General features: G+C 38.4%; 1 protein-coding gene and 1 pseudogene across 1 annotated transcript; both read right to left on the bottom strand.

The window, feature by feature from the left end:
- Positions 1–7,202: 7,202 nt before the first annotated feature.
- LOC137285883 (uncharacterized) lies at positions 7,203–9,676 on the bottom strand. Its single transcript, XM_067817764.1, has 4 exons — positions 8,621–9,676; positions 7,762–7,830; positions 7,539–7,628; positions 7,203–7,352 (listed from the first exon to the last, which is right to left on the bottom strand). Exons 1-4 carry the CDS (start codon positions 9,674–9,676, stop codon positions 7,203–7,205), a joined length of 1,365 nt encoding a protein of 454 aa, XP_067673865.1.
- Positions 9,677–14,511: 4,835 nt separating this feature from the next.
- On the bottom strand, positions 14,512–19,189 carry LOC137273875 (gustatory and pheromone receptor 39a-like; annotated as a pseudogene).
- Positions 19,190–23,995: the final 4,806 nt, after the last annotated feature.

The following is a 23,995-nucleotide window of genomic DNA, read 5'->3' as shown; positions in this document are numbered from 1 at the left end:
AACAGATGATCATATGCACACATTACTTGACAAACGCATGAAAATACTTAATAGCGCAAAGCCGAAAGATCTTCTGCTTTGGGCAAAAATATCATCAGCCTGAAGAAATATGTTAAAGTAAATGTATAGACATTATGGGTTTCCTAATCATGAAAAAGTTGAAGCTATTCGATGTCGTTTGGTATATCTGCTTATGACCCAATTACGGAGGATACATCACCGTCGAACGCTGATGGAAAGCCTTTACTCAACATTAATACATTAATGTAGACAGTTAGAGGGGCACAGAGGCTATTTCCAACATTCCTGCTGGAAACATCACATACAACACTTGCATTCACTGAAGGCTGTCTTCAATGAGGTTGTGAAATGCAAGAAAACTGACTCGGAATCGGTTTACCTAGACACAGACAATGGTATCCTGTTTCATGTCTCAAAATTCCATCCCCACCAATCCAGCCTTTTTTAGGAGTCTCTAGAAAATGCCAGCAAATGTGCTTTAATTTAGTACACTTTGCAGACACAAAGTCACAAAGACTATCAAAAATGTCAATTCTATCGACAGATTTGAAGTTGACCACACATTTCACCAATAACCACAGTAAAAACCACAGTTACTCTTCTGTTGCACGCCGGAGTACAGGGGCGTGAAATCACTAAGAAGTCAAAGCACCTTAGCTCTTCGATTTTACAAGGTGTCAATAATCAGATTTCCACTACTTCATCACAGTCATAAAACCAAATGGAACTTGCAGTCTGTTAGAAGTTCTCCTGCTGCATGTTTGCAAATATCCAGTTGCAAAGTCACGGTAAACATTTACTTCTGTTAACTTTTATTTTTTCGGTACTAACAGTTTAACCAGCCGTTACCCCTTGATGACTGATGCCACTTGCTATGGGATGCGAGAAATCAGACTAAGGAGAGAGTTCCAATTGCAAATGTTTAAATGTCACGTTAGAGTGAATGTTTTTTGCTTAGTTCATGGCTATTTTAACTCCATTTTATTACTTTATTACAGTCGTGAAATACCACTTTATGACACAGACTACGTGTAATAGGTAAAATTGCCCCTAACATTAAAAGGCACTGACCAGTTGTTGTCTGTTTACGAATTGGCAAGCCTATCACGAACGTCACTTCGTTTCGGGATGACATAACCACACCATGAGAAGAGAACAGAGCCACTGCATTATGGCTCGCATCGGTCATATCCTCAGACGACCCGAACATCACTGTTAACCAACTGCGACACTCTGTGACATTAACTCGCAGGACGAATGGATGAAATGATCCAGGTTGATACTGAACATTTGACTAAGGTTATGATTCGTCGAATCTGTAGTTTACTTGAGAATAGGTTCGGATTCACGCGAGATGCAATATAAATGACATGATACATAAAAGTCTACGCTAATCTAAGAAAGGCTCTCTCAGTAAATTTCCCTTGTCACACTGTTAAACTTTAAACCTTATACATAAAAAGGGGCATTGTACCAATCCTGATAATAAGAGGTATCTCCCTTATGAATATTCTCGGTTAAGCTTGTAATACTGTTCTAAATACGACTATCAAAATGGACAAATATGAAAGGTGTTATTCTTGAATCGCATGTAGGTTTTAGAAAAATACTTAACGTCAGATCATATATTTACTGTGCTTGTCCAAGTAGAAAAATGCTTCCAAAAGCGGAAGTTATATGTTGCTTTTGTTGATTTTCGGAGAGCTTTCGATTCTGTTGATCGTACAAAACTTTGGTACTGTTTAGTTAATTCTGGGCTTAAAGGGAAAATATACTATGTTCTGAAAGCAATGTTCTGATAATGTGAAAACTTGCGTATGCTGCGGTGATGATTTCATTGACCATTTTGACTGAGACAAGGTTTTGTGTTCTCAGCCCTATCCTTTTTATCAATGACTTATACTACGAAATCGTTGCAAATGGAAAGCATGGTGTCCAAGTGTTTCTGGATCTAATATGCCGATGATGTTATTCTTCTATCAGAATCAGTTGTTGGACTTCAGACACAATGAAATATTTTAGGACGTTACACAAAGACATGGAACGTATCCGTGAACCTTGATAAAACACATATGATCAAATGAAAGATGGAGTTTTGATAATCAAGTTTAAGAAATCAGTACACATATCTAGGTTTTATGTTTAATACAACCATTAATTTGAAAAAGTTGATTTGCTGAACTGGCATTGCGAGCAAGTAAAGCATTAATTAGTTCATTGACAGTTGTGCCTAACTTTGGCATGTTGACACCTAAAATATTTTTTAAGATATTTGATTCACAAATACAGCTTACCTTACTCTACATATCCGACATATTGCGATTCCAGCGTTTTGAAAGCATCGAAAAAATACATCTACTAGCGTGTAAAAGGTTTCTTTGTGTTGGGCAGTCAACACCAACATGTGTGGTCTATGGTGAATGTGGGAGATGTCCTTTGTATATAAAAGATTATTTTAGAAGAACCGATTCACCCAATCAAACATGGTGCTTTTGTGTTTGAGCACCCTGTATTTTGCTTTTTTCAATAATGTTTCATTTGACGCAGTCAATAACTATTGAATCGGTCTCTTCAGTGCAAGTTCCAACATGCCATTTAAAGTGTCCATGAAGCACAGACAAGGTTGCATTTGTCTGAGAGTTTAAATGACGTCACCATGTATATATCTGACAATCAAATTTAAGAGTGTCCCCACACTTTTTGTTTGTACACGTGACAACGCGAAACCACTTTCTTTCATTCAGTGTAAGTTATTGCTCATTCATGATCAGTCGTCAATGTGCTCCAAAGGACTTGATATTACTGCCAGGCACCCAAGGGACAAACGTGTATTACATGGATCCAGATGGAGTGTTAGAGTGAGCGCAAATACTACGAGATTACAAAATAGCCTACTTCAAAACACTTATATGTTCTGATCAATTTGCCATCCTATTTCCATAAGAGATATTTTTCAGAGTCAGTAATAGCAATTTAACATTACCTCGTTTGTCGATAAAGGTCGGCGTTTGGTGTGACTTAATCAGACTGCTGACTGTATTGATGGGAAGCAAGGGTAGATTCGACAATTTTTTAAAAAATGTTTAACTTGTCGTAAACATGTTTCTATAGATTAATTTACATTGTTGATTTAAACATATTCCCAAATGTGAACGAGATTGGGGACAAGGTATCCAAGGTATCCAACTTAAAATACGTACAGTTTTAAATATATACATCTTAGAAAAGAATAGAGAGAAGAGATGTGAAAATGAAAGTAACGTAATTTATGTAATCGCACAAAAAGTTTTGACTGTTGAATATAAGTTTGCACACATTTAAAAACGTATTTATTCTGTTCAGGTGTCTTATCAGGACTTCCATATAATATCAGTGGCAGTGTGATTGGAAAGTCATGTTTTACTCTACTTTTTAGATTTAACATTAATATCTCTCTTTGAATGTTGCAAAATTTACATTCCATTAGGAAGTGATGAAAAATTTTCACAAGCATTGCCACAGTAACATTGACTGTTGTTGGTCAATGAGAATGTGACTTAATAAATCTTTTCCTAACGCTTTTATAAACGCTTTTGACAATATCACCATAGATTAACCTGATTATATTAATAGATTAACTGCTATAATTGTGTTGCACTATCACTGAATTTAAAATATGAGACCTGTCTTGTAACCGAATGGTCTTGGCATGAGATTACTATTGGTCAAACTTTCTCTGTTTTTACGTGGATCAAGAGCGTTTCTTCAGTGTTTTCTCTGCTAGGCTGATGATAAAATGAGTGAGTGAGTGTGCTCACATGCTAGAGATCCCGACAGTTCACATCAGCGAAACAATCATGAGAACAGTGAGTACAAAGAATTTAGGAATTCGGAATTTAGATTTCAGTGCATGTGTTCTTGTACGGTTTTCTTTGTTCATTCTGCTTTGAACTTTAAAGCTCGTTTCCCGTAAAAACTGATTTTAGTAATATTCTGTTGGTTTTTTTTCAAAATATATATTGGACAAAACAAAAATCACTGGTTGAGTCCTTTGCTCTTTTTACGCATGACAGTACTCTGTCATTTCTTGTGTGCCAGTGGATGGTGATAGTCATTCAGCAATCATATTAACCGAAATATATTCGATGTGATTTCAGCTTCTTATTGCACACAATGATTTGAGGAGTTTCAGATTATTTTCAAAACGGTGATAACTTTGTCCCAGGAGAACCAGTTGACAAGCCTGCTAACTGGGACAATGGTTACAATGTGTATGGCCTCTTTACTATCAGCCCACCGACTGTCCTCAGTGTAAGTTGATTTATACATGATTTTATCAGACGATCTCAAAAGAAAACAGACATAAAATGAACTTTACCTGGAACTGTGACTAGTGTTTCTGTAGACCTTCGTTACAATTAGAGTGAAGTGTTCAAACTTTATGCTTTGATCTTGTTACAGATAGTTGGAACTTTGGTGACCTACGTTGTGGTGGTTCTGCAGTTTCGTTCACTGGACTCTCAGACAAGTCTTAGATCATTGTGCCAGGACCTAGTGGATAATGTTACTCGGTTGTTGGAAGATATGCGCAACGCATCATCATGTTCATAAATGTTTTCATATAGTGTATCATCTTGGACATAGTGACGGTCAGTTGTATCGTGAAGTTACAATATGTTTGTATTATGCTTCATGTGTATCAGAACATGCTTCATCTAAAACCATTTTTCATTCTTAATGTTCAGTTTAGAGTTAATTGTTACTCTCTGAGATTGTAATGAGCCATGTACATACGATCATCATCGTCAGTCTACACATTCTCCCTTAGATTCCATAATGCCTCTACGTCTATCAATGTAAGACGCTTCAACAAAATTTCATTTTTAAGATTTCTACTGATCATCATGACAAAGCAAGCATTCGAGCACAAAGAACCTTTTGGGATGAAACTATGTGAGCAACTATGTCTCCAAATTAGTTGTTATTAAATTGTAAACATTTAACATATCGCATCTCAACTGTCAGGTGATGGACGACGACACTGTATTTCAGGTCGACAGTAAGCAGGTATGGGTTTGTTGCAACATTTCAAACAACATTCGTGCATGGAACTATACGCATATGTGTCTCACACGTTTCAAAATTCCAAATGGTTCCTAATGCTCCAATGCTTGCGTTGACAGAGAAGTACGATGCACGGATCCAAATATTCCTTCGCAGGAGTCATGTGACATGAAAGAATGTGTCTCGAGTAAAGCATGTTACCGGTATTGTTGATCCACTCGTTTCGTTCTGAGGACTATTTTGAACAATGTTTTCTGGCGTTGATTAAATGCATTGATCTTTTGTGTCAGCATTCGGAAATTCATAATGGTAAAATGAATCCACTGAAATATTTTAACATGGTCAAGTTCGGCGTTTAACAAGTTGCACACAAACATGTATTTGTTTTCCTGAGTATGAATTGACTATTACTAGATACAGGGGCTTGGTGCCATCGCATCAGTCACTTCCATTTGCGCTATTAGCTGCTGAACAGAAGAATTTCATGCGTACCATTTCGTGGAGTAAGGTAGTTGTTTGTGGCTCTTTAGAGAACACTAAAATCGCACATTTCGCCATTATATCTTTACAAACTCACCTGTGGCTTTCGTGTATGTATAAATATATCTTTTGGTTGACAATTTAATTCTAAGAACCTTTCCTTAAATGCCTTGTATCTACATTTCTAGTGTTTTCTCTTTGCGATGCTTCCTTACATGAAGTCTGGTCCCTCTATTCTGAATGTCAATTGACCCGTGACCTGAAATGTATCTGTCCCTGTATAAAGTAACGGTTGAACATCTGTTATAAGGTGTTTATAGTAGAAGACTTGGGCATTTTCTCACCTTTTCTTGTCTTGAGATAAGACTTGTGATTGACCAGCGAAATAGAACGTAGACAATCGATAATGTGCATTATTATATTGAATAAATAATAAACAAAGTTACAATTAATGACTATACACGTCTATCAAAATCTAACCTATTAACTCACCCATTATCGACATTCCCCAGTCAAAGCAGGTGCAGTGATTGAAGATTGCAATTGTTGACAGCGAAGAAAGTTTAATGTTAGATTAGTGGTAGATCTCGTAAGTGCTACAAGTACAAGAAGTGAGTTCAAATCCATAATAGCTAAAAATTATTTTGCTTACTTTTTAACATAAATTTACACACACAAATGCACGTTCATAACATATGTGAATGCATTTTTTTCGCTTCTCCTACAGGTTCAGGTGTCATCCATCCTGTTGGGCAGTTCTGTAGGATACTTAGTTGTATTCAACAGAATCATTGGTCAACAGACGGTAGTGTTAAACAAACATTCTGTTGAGAAGTTACTCAGCTCCACACAACGCTGATGATACTTGCCACCAAGACCCACCATAACTACAGAACGTTTTTGTGTGAATAAACGTGATGAGAAACCTGTGTCAACTGTGCGTAAGTATATTTGACATTCGAATTGACAGATGACAATTAAACTTAATACCAATAATACATTAATACCAGTTCTAAGTCAGTTCACAACCTGTAAACATGCTGATAGGAATTACTTATTCTCTGAAAGGTGTACAATTTTTGTCAAGAACAATAATGTAACATTCAGATGACTTCACTCAAATGCAAAATGTTTAAAATGGGAAAACACAGAGTGCAGGAATCACGCCGAATGGTTTTTATGCACATGTTTATTTGAGAAACATTTCGACAATGTATGCGTTTACATGTTCCTGAAGCAAACATGTGTTGACATCGATTCTCATGAAGAAATATGTCATCAAAAACTTTACGGACAACCTATTTAACCATTGACAACATTAAGACTGATCAGTTTCATTCGTGTGTTCAATATGATCCACCTATAAGGACACACACAAAGCTGTCTGTTCATGATTACAAATTATCCAGGCCGCATTGTCCAGCACAAAGCTGCTTAGCTGTCTGACGTGTGAACCACGGCGTCATACATATCTCTTTACCATTTCAGAGCTCCTAAACAGTTGTTACTGAGAGTAACACGTCACACAAACAGAGAACAAAATGGCAGAAAACGGTTTTACATAGGGTGATGTTCCATTACACATATAGAGCATAATTCAGACGTTTTGAAACCTCAGGACGTTAGTAGGTCCACGTTGAGAGACGATGTGAAAACGTTTATGAACCCGATGATCCTTTACGAATATCCCCCAACAGTAGGGTAACATTAGGCAGTAGATCTTGACACAAAATGCTGAGGCTTGTCTGAGAGTCCGGTTGACGAAACTGCAGAACCACCACAACGTAGGTTACCAAAGTTCCAACAATCTGTAACAATACGGAATCATGCAGCTTGTAACCTACGTCCGTTAAATTACAAATCTACAGAAACATTTTTGTCCAAACTTCAGTATATAAACATGAGAAAAATACCCAAAATTTCCACGTGAAATAAAGTTCATGTTTGCTCTTTTTTGAAATCATCTTATGAAAACCCCATAGAAATCCACTTACAGTCAGCAGAGTCGGTGGACTGATAGTAAAGAGGCCATACACGTTGTACCCAATTGTTGTCCCAGTCAGTAGGCTTGTGAACTGGTTCACCTGTGACGGAAATGTTCTCAGTTATGAAAACAATCTCAAAAACCTCAGCTCAACATTAAGTATATTTATTGTAAAGTGCACTCAGTCACTTTACTCAATCAAATCTAGCATTGTCAAGATTGTTTGTACTTACTGCACTCATGGTTGATTCGCTGAGGTCGTTTGTTGGGATCTTCAGCATGCATTGAAGAGCAGTATGTGCCTGTAATGAACACACGTTGGAAACAGTAACAGTGATCCATTTATGTTATGGATAAATTATTCATCGAATGGTTCAATCAGAAATGCAGGACGTGTGTGCATGACCTGAAAACGTGCTTCCAATTGTCTGTGAATGTTACTATGTAATGTATCAAACCCCTGAATGTCTAGATCTGTACTGTTCCCAAAACTGTCTACCAAACCATACATTGCCACAGAAACATCGAACGATGAAGTATCCTACAATTGTACACACAGATCACAAAACAAGGATAAAGAAAGAAGACATTGACGGGGTTTAGATATTATATGCATATATATTCAATTTAGAATTAGTTTCAGTCCGGATATGGCTGACCTATTGCCGATGTGATTTGAATCTTTACTGACTCCCTTACTACGCAATGTTCTTAACATATATTAGCAAATTATCCTTTGCAAGAGGTCGACTTAATGGATCTAGAAAAATAAATAACGGACTTCAAAATTTGAGGCTAACAATCCCAACCTACGTTCCCACATTCGTACTATCAGTTAAATTACATATGTTCATTTAAACTTTAGCAACTTCGGTCCATCAGAAAACCGTTAGACATGATTTTGTGATTAACCATGTTTGGAATGTTTAATCGGTGTAAATGGAAATATTCAAGTGGCAAGTAATGATGACTCAATGATATCATTTATAGGAAAGTGGCATGAATGTGAGAAGCGGTCCTGCCACAGGTGTCTAAACAAAAGTGCATCATAACTTAGTCCCATAGGATCACCAAGTCAATCTACATACTCACCTTTACGTTCACTGTCGCGCCTAGTATGGAAAAAGTGATGCATCCCAGGCCAGTGACCAGCAGGATAAAGGTACACAGAGCAACATTACTTTGTGATTCCACGCGTGTCATAATGACATAAAGTGAAAAGCATGACAGAGGGAGTGACATGAACAATCCTATACACACGTAGAAGGCAATGAAGTTACCAAATCTAGATATTAAACTGCTCATGTGCTTATGTCTTCCTATTATGTCCTTCAGTTCTTCGTTTCTTTCATTGTGGCAATCAGGTGCAGTTTGTGACTGGATTCTCTGGCTTTCTTGACGCTTTATGTATTGGTCAACGCATCGTTCCATATTGGTGTTTATCACGTCAAGTTCCGAACACAGACAGTATGATCCAATCACTAACTGAATAGCAGAGCTCGACAGTGTAGTACACAAAATGAAATAATTGATCACTGGTATTAAATAGTTCCACCAACTCAAAGTTCCATCGACAACACATACAATATCTCCAACTTCGCGGATGGACAGGGCATACGTTGACATGAAACCAGGTATACAAATCCCAAAGAACATCACAAGCGCTACAAGTATCCTACTTTTCTTAACCATATTTTTCATATTTTCATGAACACCGTAGCTTTGTTCATACAAGTAGAAATCCTTCACCCAAGATTGATAAGATCCATCCCGAAAGTTCATTGAGGACCATGTATAAGCACTAGATGTTGTGATATTCATAGCCAGAAATTGGAAAGCTATGATCCATTCTCTTGACATTGGTTTAAAAAATACAAGTTTATAAGCGAGCATTCCGGTGAAAATCCAAATATACGAGTTTCCGAAAACGCAATAAAGTAGTTGGAACCAGTTCTTTTTGTGACGAAGCCTGAAACGGTAGTCACTGCATGCAATATTCTCCACAGTAACATTTGGACCAGTGCATGCTCCACAAATACGCATGAAGGTTAGCACTGGGTTCAGAATGTGTAGAACAGACTTGGACATCGTTGTTTCTTTGTTCTCATCAGACGAAATCGATGCATGGTGTGGCTGAACACGAGACATGATTACTGACAGAACTGTAGCTTTCACGTTAGTCCAGTCAGAAGTCTGATTCTGTCACGTCAAATACCGACTTTTACCGCTGAATGAGGTGATGTTAAGTTAATATAACTGACTCAGCAAATGGAATGTACTCAGTATGTATGCATGATGCAGTGCTGCTTGTGTACTTTCCACTTCGAAGTACTGGTGTGGTGTAAGTGAAAAAATTACTTATGAATATAGGATAGACAAATCGATCACAACCAAAAGCAAATGTTTTGCACAAATATCAAACACATTGTGGATATACATTTTGTCAGTGAAATATGACATGAACACGAACGTGCATCAAGTTCAGTTAAAATGATGTTTGATGGAGCACTATTTAATATTAGGTTCAAGTGCGACAAATGTCAAATGAAATGACTCAGCAAAAACAATACTGACTAGTTATGTGCTTGTTATGGTAATACATGTGTACATAGATGCTTCCTGATAAAGTATTAATTTTGTAGGAAGGTCTTGTGATATTTACTTTCACTCTAACACTTCATCCAAGCTTGATTTAATGCAATTTTGTCTCTGGGATGTCTGACGGTAACAGCAATGCAAATGGAGCATATTTGGGATTGAAAGAAAAATAACTTAGAGGAAATTTACGAAAATATTTTATAATGGTGTCCATGTCATCGGATAGGATAAGAAATGCCAAACCTGAAATACATAATCAATATACAATTAGTGTGGAGAATAGCTACAATGCTGTATTGCTTTAGTTTACAAAACAACACACACACATGGACATTCATTCATACTTATACATGGGGTATATATATATGTGTGTGTGTGTGTGTGTATGTGTGTGTGTGTGTGTATGTGTGTGTGTTTGTGTGTGTGTAAAAGAAGAAAACATGATATATGTGTATATATGGTATATGTTGTGAAACAATAAATATTCGGTCGGTTTTTGGAAAGGTATATGCAGAAAGAATGGTTGGTTTGCATGTTACATGCGACTGAATCCTGGCCCTGGGATAACATTCCAACATGGCAATGCCCGCCCTCATACGGCAGGTTTTGCTATAAATTTCTTGCAACACCACAACTTTGACTTACTGCCTTGGTCTGCAAATTCACCGGATCTCTCCCCAATAGAGCCTGTTTGGGACGAGATGGATCGACGTCTACGCCATCTCCCTCATCCGCCAGATAACATCCTTGACCTTGCAACAAAACTTGAGAGAATCTGGCGTGATATCCCACAGGACTTCCTGGAACGTTTTATTGACTCTATACGTCGTGGATGCACGGGTGTTCTCAATGCCAATGGTGGACATACCCGTTATTGAGCTTGTGACATGGTCTTTTGACTCCTATCCCGCTTCTGGACTCGTGACGTCATTTTGAGTTGAAATTCTCCCAACTTGTTGTGGTCTCATGATCCCTCCATTATAGTTTATATGTACTTTTACGTTATCGTACTTATCAAGTGGGATGATATTTTGACAATGCACGGTTTCTTTATGTCGCTAGCATATAATAACGTCTCGATATTCCACTGAGCATTTATACTAATTTGCGTCTGGAACGATTTTCGTTTGCCCACAAACTTAAACGACACAAAAGACACCTACCATTACAACAACAAATTATTGCAATTGTCTCATCTGCTTTTGATAGTGCATTTAACAATAAACTCAATTGTTTACATCCGCAAATGACAGAATGATATGATTGTATGTACACATTACGTCACAAACACAGCAAAATGTTCAATCGAAAAAAAAGCACAAAGATCGTCTGAGTGTTTCATTAGCAAGAAAACAAATATAAAAACGTAAATAATATTAACACAAATGTTTTAAATAGTTTAACCGTTATATGTTCCGTAATTATAAAAACCAGGTGTCAGCTTTTGTTAAGGTTAAAGCTCCTGATTCTGAACCAATAGTGTAAGATACATCACCGTCGACTGCTGACCGAAAGCCACCACTCCATATGCATATGAATGGTTAGATTAGTACTGAGACTATTTAAAACATTCCTGTTGTTAACATCACACAAACGGTTTGCCTTCCTGTTAATTTGTGGCCACAAATGTTGTGAAAATGTATGAAAGGTTGTGAAAATGTAAGAAAATTGTCTCGGAATCCTCGACAAAGACAATGTCGTTTTCATGTCTCATGTGGACATGCCACACAACGTTGTCAAGGCGCTTGAAATGAAAGGCACCTCTACACTTCGGTTTGCAAATTGGTAGATGTCCACTACTGTGTCTTAGTCAAACAACCAGGTTTATCTCACACAAACTCTTAGAAGGTTTTCCGCAGCATCTTCTCAAGTTACCAGTTGCAACGAAACGGTACACTAGTACTTCCGGAAGTTTCGTGTTTGTTCGTTATTGAAAGCTTACCTACGCAAAATTAATGGCGATGTTACTTGCGATGTTCTTGCAAAGCATCCTCACATGTCGACTTTACAGCTATCATAAACCCGTTTTACTACCTCTAATTACAAAACACAACATTACTAAATAAAAATAGACTTAACAATCGTAAATGTATCGAAAATTCCAATCAAATATAATGTTATGAATCAATAGCTTGATTCGTTCTTTAGTTTTGAGGTCATCTGGAATGACACGACACTAAATTGCTGTAAGAACGGAATCGATGTGATTCTCGTCCTTAATTCTCAGGCGGACATACAAATAGTGTACAGCAGCTAGGGCTAGTCCCACCTGTCCGGTTTGTTTGATGTGCCGACAGATAACGCCGGACGGAGGATTCCTGTCTTGTTTTTAATACCGAGAGCAATGTACGGTTATATCTTTATAATGGTTTACATGTTAAGAAGTTAGATTTTAACAACGTTTGGATGCTGCATATAATTAGCAATGCTCCATAACGTGACCTTTTGACATCCATAGCCATATATATACACAAATTTCTAAATTAACACTATTTTACGAAATGGTAAACCATATGGTTCCGGACTATCTATGTGAACTTCCTCCATGGAACGTTTTGAAACATTTTAACATTGCCGAGTACGACGTTCAATAACTTACACACAAACATATACTGGAACATGAGTTTTCCTGAGTATGAAATGATTGGATTCAGGGGCCATCATATCTATCACTTTCGTTTGCGCTACGCAAACAGTTGAACAGACTAATTTCATACTCATCTGTTCATGTATTAGGATAGTTGTTTGTGGCTTTCCAGAGAACACTAAACTCGTACATTTCGCTAATATATGTCTAGGAAGTCAGCTGTGACTTTCGTGTGTGTGTAAATATATCTTTTGGTTGACAATTTAGTTCTAAGAAACTTCACTCAACGCCGTGTAGCTACAGTTCTAGTGTTACTCGCTTTGCGATTCTTCCTTACATGAGGTCTACCCTAAATGCCGCTTGACCTGTGACCTGTATGACCAGTGGTGAAGTTTGTCATGACTCCGGGCCCGGAATAGTTCCAGTCAATTTTACATTGATAAATCCTCAGAGGAACACAACAGTTAACAGCGATAATGGTCTCGGGAATGTATATGTCCCTATGTAAGTAACGGTTGAACATCCATTAAACGGTGTTTGGAGTAGAAGACTTTCTTCGTCTTTTCTTGTCTCATATGTGTTACGGTTTTGAAATTACTGAGCTAAAAGGCTCGTAATTCTCCTTTAAACCACCAACATAGATCACAGACAATCTGTAATGCGCAATAATATCTTGAATAAATAATAAACAAGTTTACAATGAATGACTATACAATGTAACTCGCCCATTATCGACATTCCCAAGTAAAGACGGGTGCACTGATTGAAGATTGTTGACAGGCGTGAAAGTTTAATGTTAGACAAGTCGTAGGTCTCTTAAGTGCTACAAGTAAATGAATTGAGTTCAAATCCATAACAATTAAAAGTTGATTAATGAGACATAACTTTACACACACAAAAATAACACGTCCTCATAACATATGTGAATACATCTTCTCCGCTTCTCCGACAAATTCAGGTGTTATCTATCCTGCTGCGAAATTCTGTAGGATATTTAGATACATTCATCAGAGTCATTTGAACATCGGTCAACTGACGGTAGCGTTAAACAAAAATTCTTCCGAGACGTTACTCAGCTCCAGACAACGCTTTTGATATCATTGTGAAGATAACTTGCAAGGAAGACCCCTCATAATTGCACATTGGTTTTGTTTCCATAAACAAGATCAGAAACCTGTGTTAATTCTGCGAATCTGAATTAAAGCATTTGTAAAAACATAGTGAAACTAACACCAAAATAAATAAGCCACACAGATACCTTTTCGTTTTCAGACCTAAAATAGAGACTAATGCAAAATGTTTAAAATGGGAAAACAGAGTACAGGAATCTAAATTGAGCCTGTCTTATAGGAATTCTATGGAAAGATCTGGTTTTTAATACACATTTTCACACGAGAAACATTTCAACACTGTATGCGTTTACATGTTCCTGAAAGCAAATATTTTGACATCTATAGAAATATATCATCAGTAACTTTACGAACAACCTATTTAACCGTTGACAGCAAGACTAACATTCATCTGTATGACTCGTGTGTTCAATATGCTCCATCAATGAGGACACACGCACAGCTGTCTGTTCATGATTACACATTGTCCAGCATACAGTTTCTTAGCTGTCTGACGCGTGAACCACGGCATGTAACAACTGAGAATAACACGTCACACAAACAGAACAAAAAAGGCAGAAAACGGTTTTACATAGGGTGATGTTCCATTACACATATAGAGCATAATTCAGACGTTTTGAAACCTCAGGACGGCAGTGGATCCATGTTGAGAGACGATGATAAAACGTTTATGAACCCGATGATCCTTTGAGAATATCCTCCAACAGTAGAGTAACATTAGCTAGTAGATCTCGACACAATGTGCTGAGGCTTGTCTGAGAGTCCGGTTGATGAAACTGCAGAACCACCACAACGTAGGTTACCAAAGTTCCAATAATCTGTAACAATACGAAAGTATTCATCAAGCACCCATGACCGGTAAATTACAAATCTACAGAAACATATTGTCAAATATTTTGTATATAAACATGAGGAAAATACCAAAAACATTTCCACGTGAAACAAAGTTCATGTTTGCTACTTTTTTGAAATCTTCTCCACTTACACTGAGCAGAGTCGGTGGACTGATCGATAGTAAAGAGGCCATACACGTTGTACCCAATTGTTGTCCCAGTCAGTAGGCTTGTGAACTGGTTCACCTGTGACGGAAATGTTCTCGGTTATGAAAAACTCTCAAACACCTCAGCTCATCATTAAATATATTTATTGTAAAGTGCACTCAGTCACTCAGTCACTTACTCACTTACTCAAATCGAGCATTGGGAAGACATTTTCGTACTCACTGTTCTCATGGTTGATTCGTTGTGGTCGTTTGTTGGGATCTTTAGCATGGATTGAAGAGCAGTATGTGCCTGTAATAAACACACGTTGGAGACAGTATCAGTGATCCATTTGTGTTATGGATAAATCATTCATCAAATGGTTCGATCACAAATGCAGGAAGTGTGTGCATGACCTGAAAAAATGCTTCCAATTGTCCGTGAATGTTACTGTGGAATACATCAAACCCCTGAATGTCCAGCTCTGTAATGTTCTACCAAACCATACATTGCTGGGCAATTTTTGAATAATGCCGTATCCTACAATTGTACATACAGACCAGAAGATTTAAGAAACAAGTCATTGTGGTTTGACACCTCTCATTAACAATCAGAATCGATAAAACGGACTGTCTCATGAAACATGTTAAATCTGTCCACTTTGAATAAACTCCACTGTACGATTTAAATACATTCGTCCCGTATGCCAACGTTAACTTGTTATTTCACGTGAATGATATACGCTAGCTAGTTTTGCTGTCCTTCGTTGACAGGGTTTTTGATATTATATGCATATTTATTAACCCATGAACTGCTTAATGACAGTTTCAACGGGTTTCACTTATCATATCACATGGCTTGGCTTTCAGAAACCTCACATTAGAGGTACGAGGGATTAAAATTACATTGTGAACCCGCGTAAGAGGGATTGCAAAATTGTAAACCCTCACTGTAAAAAAACAAAACAAACGAACTCCCAGAATTTTATTGCCATTGTTCTAAATAAAATCGAAAGTAAGAGTAACACAGCGGACTTCAGTTTTACAATCCTTTCGAGCTGAGTCTTTTACTTCTTGGCTGTCTCCATTCTTCTCAGGTTTTTGTTTTGACATTTCTCCTCCACCTTCCGGGATTATGGATAATAAAGACAGCTCACAGCCGCATCTGGTCGTCATGTGTTCGTTTGTATAGACGAACAGCGTCACTTCTGTGACTAAAAAAATGATGAAATAATAAAATATGAACAGTGTTTTAATTTTTGCCTGCTTATACCAGTATGCAAACTGACCCAGATATTATTACTTTGAAATGAAACTGCAACTATCAAGGTTTGAAAAATGTAGTTTTAAACGTGCACTGATGCCTGATATAAAAGCATGTGTCTGCTCATCAACGTTGCTTTGGTACAATCGTGCTGAGGCAGTTGCCTTCAGAGAATGGTTGCTATTCTTCCCACTGATACTGGCTGCTCTACAGATGCACTTGACAGAATCTTGGAGCGTTATATGACCAACCGGAATCCCGTGAAACCATTCCTTTTCTTTGGGTTTTTTTGAGTGGAGTTAGATTGAACGCATCCTTCCCATCTAGGCGTTTTGGGATGAAACGTATGGAAAATAAATAATAACATACTTGCTCAATAAAATTTAATTGCAAAATCGACTTTCGTCAAAACGTTACATGACAAAACGCTATTGAAACTCACCAAAAAAGATTTGTACTTCTTGTATATGCGGACATAGCATCTAGCTGGTTAGTCGGTATTCTCATAGGCCCGTAATGGTTCCCCTTTAATTTCCTCTGCTTCAGTCCACCTGAGTTGGTCTTCGACACGTCTTCAACATAGAGCAGAAAACGTCTACTGCTACCGTCAGTATGGGGACCTGTAATCTGAGGGTTGCTAACCATTCCCAGACTTCGATGTTCTTTTTCTACCCCTTAGCGCAAAGGGTAACCCGGTAAAATTTAAAATTGTAACATTTAAGTTCAACACAACATTCCATAAAACCGATATATAATATTTATGGGATGGTTTAATGAATTAAACTAGCGAACTATGGGTATGTCGTGAACTAATTACTTAAAACTGACAAAATTGGTACAGAGTTAGGTACAAACCAAATGCAGGTACACTGCGTCTGATATATAATTTGATGTTTAAGAACTGTATAAATTGTCAATTCAATACCAGTAAACGTGTACTCACTTGAAAGGTATAGTACCGTATCGAGAAGCTTCTGGGGAGTATAGTCACCGAGAATATTTAGGTCCCATAAGATGTTTTCCTCTTTGAATGAGATAACTTCTGTTGATTTCCGAGTATTTGACCCCAGTCCCATGGCAGACCTCTCTTTCATTGCAGCGTCAAGAGCATTACGAGCGTCCTGAAATTCGTCGTCTTCAAATAGTTTGAAGGATGAGCCATTCGTTTTCAGAACAGATGCAAACGCAGCGAACAATCCACACAGCGTAGTTGATGGATAATAACCACCGTCTTGTTTACGTGTCTCGAAAACAAAGTAGCTAAGTACAGTGTTAATATCGCTGGCAGATGTCTCTAGTAAATTTCCTTACAAATAAACTCTCAGATAAAGCAATGTTTTCGTCCATGCATCTATGTTGTCTTCGGAATACATTTGAAAAGAATTCTGTGTGAGAAAAGCTCTCTTTCGCTGTTTGACTTGTCTGTAGTTCTATCCTTCACGACCGTAAGGCAAAAGTAGTTCTGTGCATGCAGCAGGTGACGTGCACCTGATTGAGGTTGAAGCATGCGCATTCAGTGCTAATCCCTCAGTGCACCTTCCCTCGACCGGTTTGCCGCAATGACACGAGTTGTTACGAATCAAATGACGTGTATTGCCTATTTATTATGAAATAGCATATGTCACGTGACGGTTGATAATTTGGAGAAACCACTCATCCTCGGGTGTGGTAGGGATTGTGAACCCTGATCGTCGGTGAAAATCCTAGGACGCTACACTACTCGCGATCGTCCTCGGATTTTCAACTCTGACCTCGTGTTTTCTCCTATACATATTCAATTTACTATCAGTACTATCAGTTGATGTCTTCGAAACATTCATTGAAACTGTCCATTAAAACCTCAACATCGGTCAACCTCGGTCTATGAGAAAACCGTTAGACGTGATTTTGTGGTGTTAATGGAAAGTGGAAAGTAATGACGACGCAATGCGATATCATTTATAGGAAAGTGGCATGAATGCCTGAAACGGTCCTGCCACAGGTGTCTAGACATAAGTGCATTATAATTTAGTCCTATAGGATCACAAAGTCAGTCTACATACTCACCTTTACGTTCACTGTCACGCCTATTATGGATAAAGAGATGCATTCCAGGCCACAGCCGAGCAGGATAAAGATACACACAGCAACATTACTTTGTGATTCCACGCGTGTCATAATGACATAAAGTGAAAAGCATGACAGAGGGAGTGACATGAACAATCCTGTACACAGGTCGAAGGCAATGAAGTTACCAAATCTAGATATTAAACTGCAGATATGCTTATGTCGTCCTATTATGTCCTTCAATTCTTCGTTTCTTTCATTGTGGCAATCAGGTGCAGTTTGTGACTGGATTCTCTGGCTTTCTTGACACTTTATGTATTGGTCAACGCATCGTTCAAAAATGGTGTTTATCACATCAAGTTCCGAACACAGACAGTATGATCCAATCACTACCCGAATAACAGAGCTCGAGACTGAAGCGCACAAAATGAAATAATTGATCACTGATATTAAATAGTTCCACCAACTCAAAGTTCCATCGACAACACATACAATTTCTCCAACTTCGCGGATGGCCAGGGCGTAGGTTGACATGAAACCAGGTATACAAATCCCAAAGAACATCACAAGCGCTACAAGTATCCTACTTTTCTTAACCATATCTTTCATATTTTCATAAACACCGTAGCTTTGTTCATACAAATAGAAATCCTTCACCCAAGATTGATAAGATCCATCCCGAAAGTTCATTGAGGACCATGTATAACCACTAGATGCTATGATAATTATAGCCAGAAATTGGAAAGCTATAATCCATTCTCTTGACATTGGTTGAAAAAAATACAAGTTTATAAGCGAGCATTCCGGTGAAAATCCAAATATACGAGTTTCCGAAAACGCAATAAAGTATTTGGAACCAGTTCTTTTTGTGACGAAGCCTGAAACGGTAGTCACTGCATGCAATATTCTCCACAGTAACATTTGGACCAGTGCATGCTCCACAAATACGCATGAAGGTTAGCACTGGGTTAAGGATGTGTAGAACAGACTTGGACATCATTGTCACTTTGTTCTCATCAGACAAAATCGATGCATGGTGTGGCTGAACACGAGACATGGTTACTTACAGAACTCTAGTTATCACTTTAATCCAGTCAGAAGTCTGATTCTGTCACATCAAATACCGACTTTTTTAACCGCTGAATGAGGTGATGTTAAGTTGATATAACTGACTGAACAAATGGAATGTACTCAGTATGTATGCATGATGCAGTGCTGCTTGTGTACATTCCACTTCGAAGTATTAGGATGGTGTAAGTAAAACAGTCCTCGTGTGAATATAGGATAAACAAAGCGATCAGAATCAAAAGCCATTGTTTTGCAGAAATATCGAACACATTGTGGATTACATTTCGTCAGTGAAATATGACATGAACACGTTTGTGCATGAAATTGAGTTAAAATGATCTTTGATGGAGCAGTATTTGACATTAGGTTCAAGTGCGAGAAATGTCAAATGAAATGACTCAGCATAAACAATGCCGACTAGGTATATGCTTGATATGCTAGTATATGTATACATAGATGCTTCCTGATAAAGTAATATTTTTAATAAGGTCTTGTGATATTTACTTTCACTCTAACACTTCATTGAAGCGTCATTTAATGCACTTTTATCTTTGTGATGTCTGACGGTAACAGCAATGCAAATGGAGCATATTGAGGATTGAAAGAACAATAAAGTACATGAAATATAAGAAAACATAACACACAGACACAAACAAACAATCTAAATTTATCAAACCTGTGTAGACACTTAAGGATTCAAACTCAGAGATTAGTGACATGTATCCAACGTGCATGCACATGCCACGTTAAGTGACGTCAGTGGTTTTGTTCTTGAGACGTGCATCCCGTAAAAAGAAACAGAACAAATGAATGCCACACAATACAGTCACTTTGGAAAGCTCAACCCCTGCCCTTGCGATCGTTCAAAACATTAAACGACTATTCAAACGCATAGTATGCCAAGGCTAACGTTTGCACAACGTCATGAGACCTTTGGGATGGTCCTTGGGGGAATGTTTCAAAGACAAGTGGCTGCACATGTCCACTGCCACCGGAACACCATTTTTCCACTGGTGAGACGGTACCAGAACACAAATCGATCTTCCACGTTCTGGAAGTCCACGTGGAACAACGCCTAGACAGGACAGATGGATAAGGGTGACCCATCTTTGCCACAGGTTTCAGACTGCAGTGATGACTGCCCGGACCATCCCAGAACTTCCGCGTATCATTCCAGCAAAGTTCGACAACGTTAACGTCATCACGGGATCAGACCACGACGTCCCGCCAGACGATCCTTCGGTGATCCACCGATCTCCTTCGGTGATTGTTCGGGGCAATGTAACTGGTGTGGCCTACAGGGATCAGATTCTTCGACCTGTGGCAGTTCCTTTTCTACCCTGGGTCATGGCCCTGGGATAACATTCCAACTTTACAATGCCCGCCCTCATACGGCAAGGGTGGCTATGAATTTCTTGCAACACCACAATGTTGACTTACTGCTTTGGCCTGTAAATTCACCGGATCTCTCCCCGAGATAACATGTTTCGGACGAGACGGATCGAAGTTTACACCGTCCCCCTCATCCGCCAGATAACATCCTTGACCATGCAACAAAACTTGAGAGAATCTGGCGTGACATCCCACAAACCTTCCTTGCACGTTTGGTTGGCTCTATCCGTCGTCGATGCACTGCTGTTCTTAATGCCGATAGTGGACATACCCGTTACTGAGCTCGTGACGTCATTGATTGATTTTTCAATCGACATTCTCGCAAGTTGTTATGATGAAATGAATGAAATAATTGATAACTGATATCAAATAGTTCCACCATCACAAAGCTTCGTTGACAACAAATGGAATTTCTCCAACCTCGCGGATGGCGTGGGCATAGCTTGACATACAAATTCCAGTGAATATCACAAACGCTACAAGTATCCTACTTTACTTAACCATGTTTCCTTTTCATATTTTCTTTATTCTTTATTCGCGGAATGTGTGTAGGCAATTGGTCCATAACACAACATTACTTGCTTGCAGCCATATTTGATTGACGGTGCTTTACAGCATGATAGATAATCATTGCTACATGACTGATGACAGATGTGTTATTTGAGGACATCAATGTATTAAAATTCAGCAGAGAAGGATATGGATAAAACTTGGTAGGAATGCATTTAGTGCAGTGCGCAAAGAGTTGTACGCAGTACACACTAAAAGGAAGTGATACTCGTCTTCAATATATCAATTATCATACATATTACATAACCTGTAATATCTAGGCTTATTTATGTATCTACCTGTCTCGATAGTAAACTGATGGGAACAGCATATTTTCCTATTTTCACCATAACATTGTTCACACAAATAAAAATCCTTCACCCAAGATTGATGTGATCAATCCCGAAAGTTCAATGAGGACCATGTACAAGTGCTAGATGCTGCAATATTGAGAGCCAGGAATTGAAAAGTGATACTCCATTCTCTTGACACTCGTTCAAAGAAGGGAAGTTTAGAAGCAAGTATTCCAATGAAAATCCAAATATACGAGTTTCCGAGAACGCACTGAGGTGTCTGGAGCCAGTTCACTCTGTGAAGTCACAAAATACAGTAACAGTAACACATGGACCAGTGCAGCAGTATGAAACGGTTGTTACTACACCCAATGTTCTCCACAGTAACACTTACACCAGTGCATACTCCACAAAGAGACATCAAGGTTATCATTGGGTTAAGGATGTGTAGAACAGACCTGGGGTTAGTAGTTTCTTTGTTCCCATCGAAGGAAGGTATTACATGCTGTGGCTGAACACGAGACATAATACGAGTAATTGTAGAGAGTCTTCTTGCTTCATTCCTGCCAGGAGGTTGATTATATCACGTCAGATGCCGACTTTTATTGAGGAATCTGGACAGACTGACTTGATTCGCTGGTTATCATTGGATTAAGGATGTGTAGAACAAACCTGGGGTTAGTTGGTACTTTGGTCTCCTCAGGCGACGTGGATACATGCTGTGGCTGAACACGAGACATAACAATTGTAGAGAGTCTTCTTGCTTCACTCCTGCCAGGAGGTTGATTATATCACGTCAGATGCCGACTTTTATTGAGGAATCTGGACAGGTTGAGTTGATTCGCTGGTTATCATTGGATTAAGGATGTGTAGAACAAACCTGGGGTTAGTTGGTTCTTTGGTCTCCTCAGGCGAAGTGGATGCATGCTGTGGCTGAACACGAGACGACATGATTGTAGATACACCTCTTCCTTCACGTCATTCCAGCCTGCAGTCTGATTAGGTCATGTCAAATGCCGACTTCTATCAAGGAATGGAGAGATGTTAAATTGATTTACATTGGAATTTGAACGTAGTCAAGGGACATGGATGTTTCCGTGCTGTGCATTTACATGACTCTTCGAGCTTAAAGCATGATGGACTTGAAGAATGTCGTGAATGGATATAGGATAAGCAAATTTATCAGAATGAAAGGCAACGTTTTGCAGACATTGAGTTTGTGCAAACTAAGAGAAATATAAATTCTGATGAATATAAAACACGATTTGTAGATAACAGCCTGCCACCTAAAGTCTGATGTATTGTTTAGCACCAGGGGTTGGTCCTCTAGATGACAACCAATGATAAACGAAGTGGGGGTAAGTACTGGCTGTGTGGTCTGTCATCCGGTACTAAACGTAGTTCTTTACTCACTTTTCCATCTTGATACTGCTCATACAGTCGTCGTGAACTCTCCTTCACTGACACATAGAAGGGATGTGATTTTGCTAACAATGAAATCTCTTGAACCAAAACAGTTATTATAATTTTATGAACTGAACTGTGTTTTGCAGAGACACGCGAACAATGAATGAAACAATATATGTTCGGTTCTTGGAAATATATACCAGAAGAGTGTAGTTGGTCAGCATGTCTCATGCGACTGAATCACTTGCAATTTTTTATCACATGTGTTTTTTATGAACATATGTACACGAAAAAGTAACTAATATATTCTTACATTTCATCATCTGTCATGTTTTCAGTAAATACTTGACTATGATTGGTTAATTTATCTATTAATCTGTGCATAATAACGTTTCCGATTTTCTACTCTGCATTCATTCCAGTTTGTGATTTGGAACAACTTTCGTTTACCCTCAATCCTGGGAGACACCAAACACACCTACCGATACAATGACGGGTTATTGAGTCTTTCTGTGGGGAATTGCACATCTGTTTTCCATTATGCATTCAGCGATAATTATCTCAACTGTTCACATGCGCAATTCACGGAAACAGATGATCATATGCACACATTACTTGACAAATGCATGAAAATACTTAATAGCGCAAAGCCGAAAGATCGTCTGCTTTGGGCAAAAATATCATCAGCCTGAAGAAATATGTTAACGTAAATGTTATGTCAATAGTTCAAGACATTATGGGTTTCCTAATCATTAAAAAGTTGAATCTATTCAGTGTCGTTTGGGATATCTGTTTCTGACCCTATTACGGAGGATACATCACCATCGAACGCTGATGGAAAGCCTTTACTCAACATTAATGTAGACAGTTAGATGGGCACAGAGGTTATTTCCAACATGCCTGCTGTAAACATCACATACAATACTTGCATTCACAAATTACTGTGTAAAAACCACAGTTACTCTTCTGTTGTACGGCGGAGTACAGGGGCGTGAAATCGCTAAGAAGTCAAAGCACCTTAGCTCTTCGATTTTACAAGGTGTCAATAATCAGATTTCCACTACTTCATCGCAGTCATCAAACCAGATGGAACTTGCAGTTTGTTAGAACTTCTCCTGCTGCATGTTTGCAAATATCCAGTTGCAAAGTCACGG

This window comes from Haliotis asinina, chromosome 1 (assembly GCF_037392515.1).
Source record: "Haliotis asinina isolate JCU_RB_2024 chromosome 1, JCU_Hal_asi_v2, whole genome shotgun sequence".
NCBI classification, from domain to species: Eukaryota; Metazoa; Mollusca; class Gastropoda; order Lepetellida; family Haliotidae; genus Haliotis; species Haliotis asinina.
The sequence above is the reverse complement of the archived record's forward strand: the minus strand, read 5'-3'. Positions and strand labels throughout refer to the sequence as shown.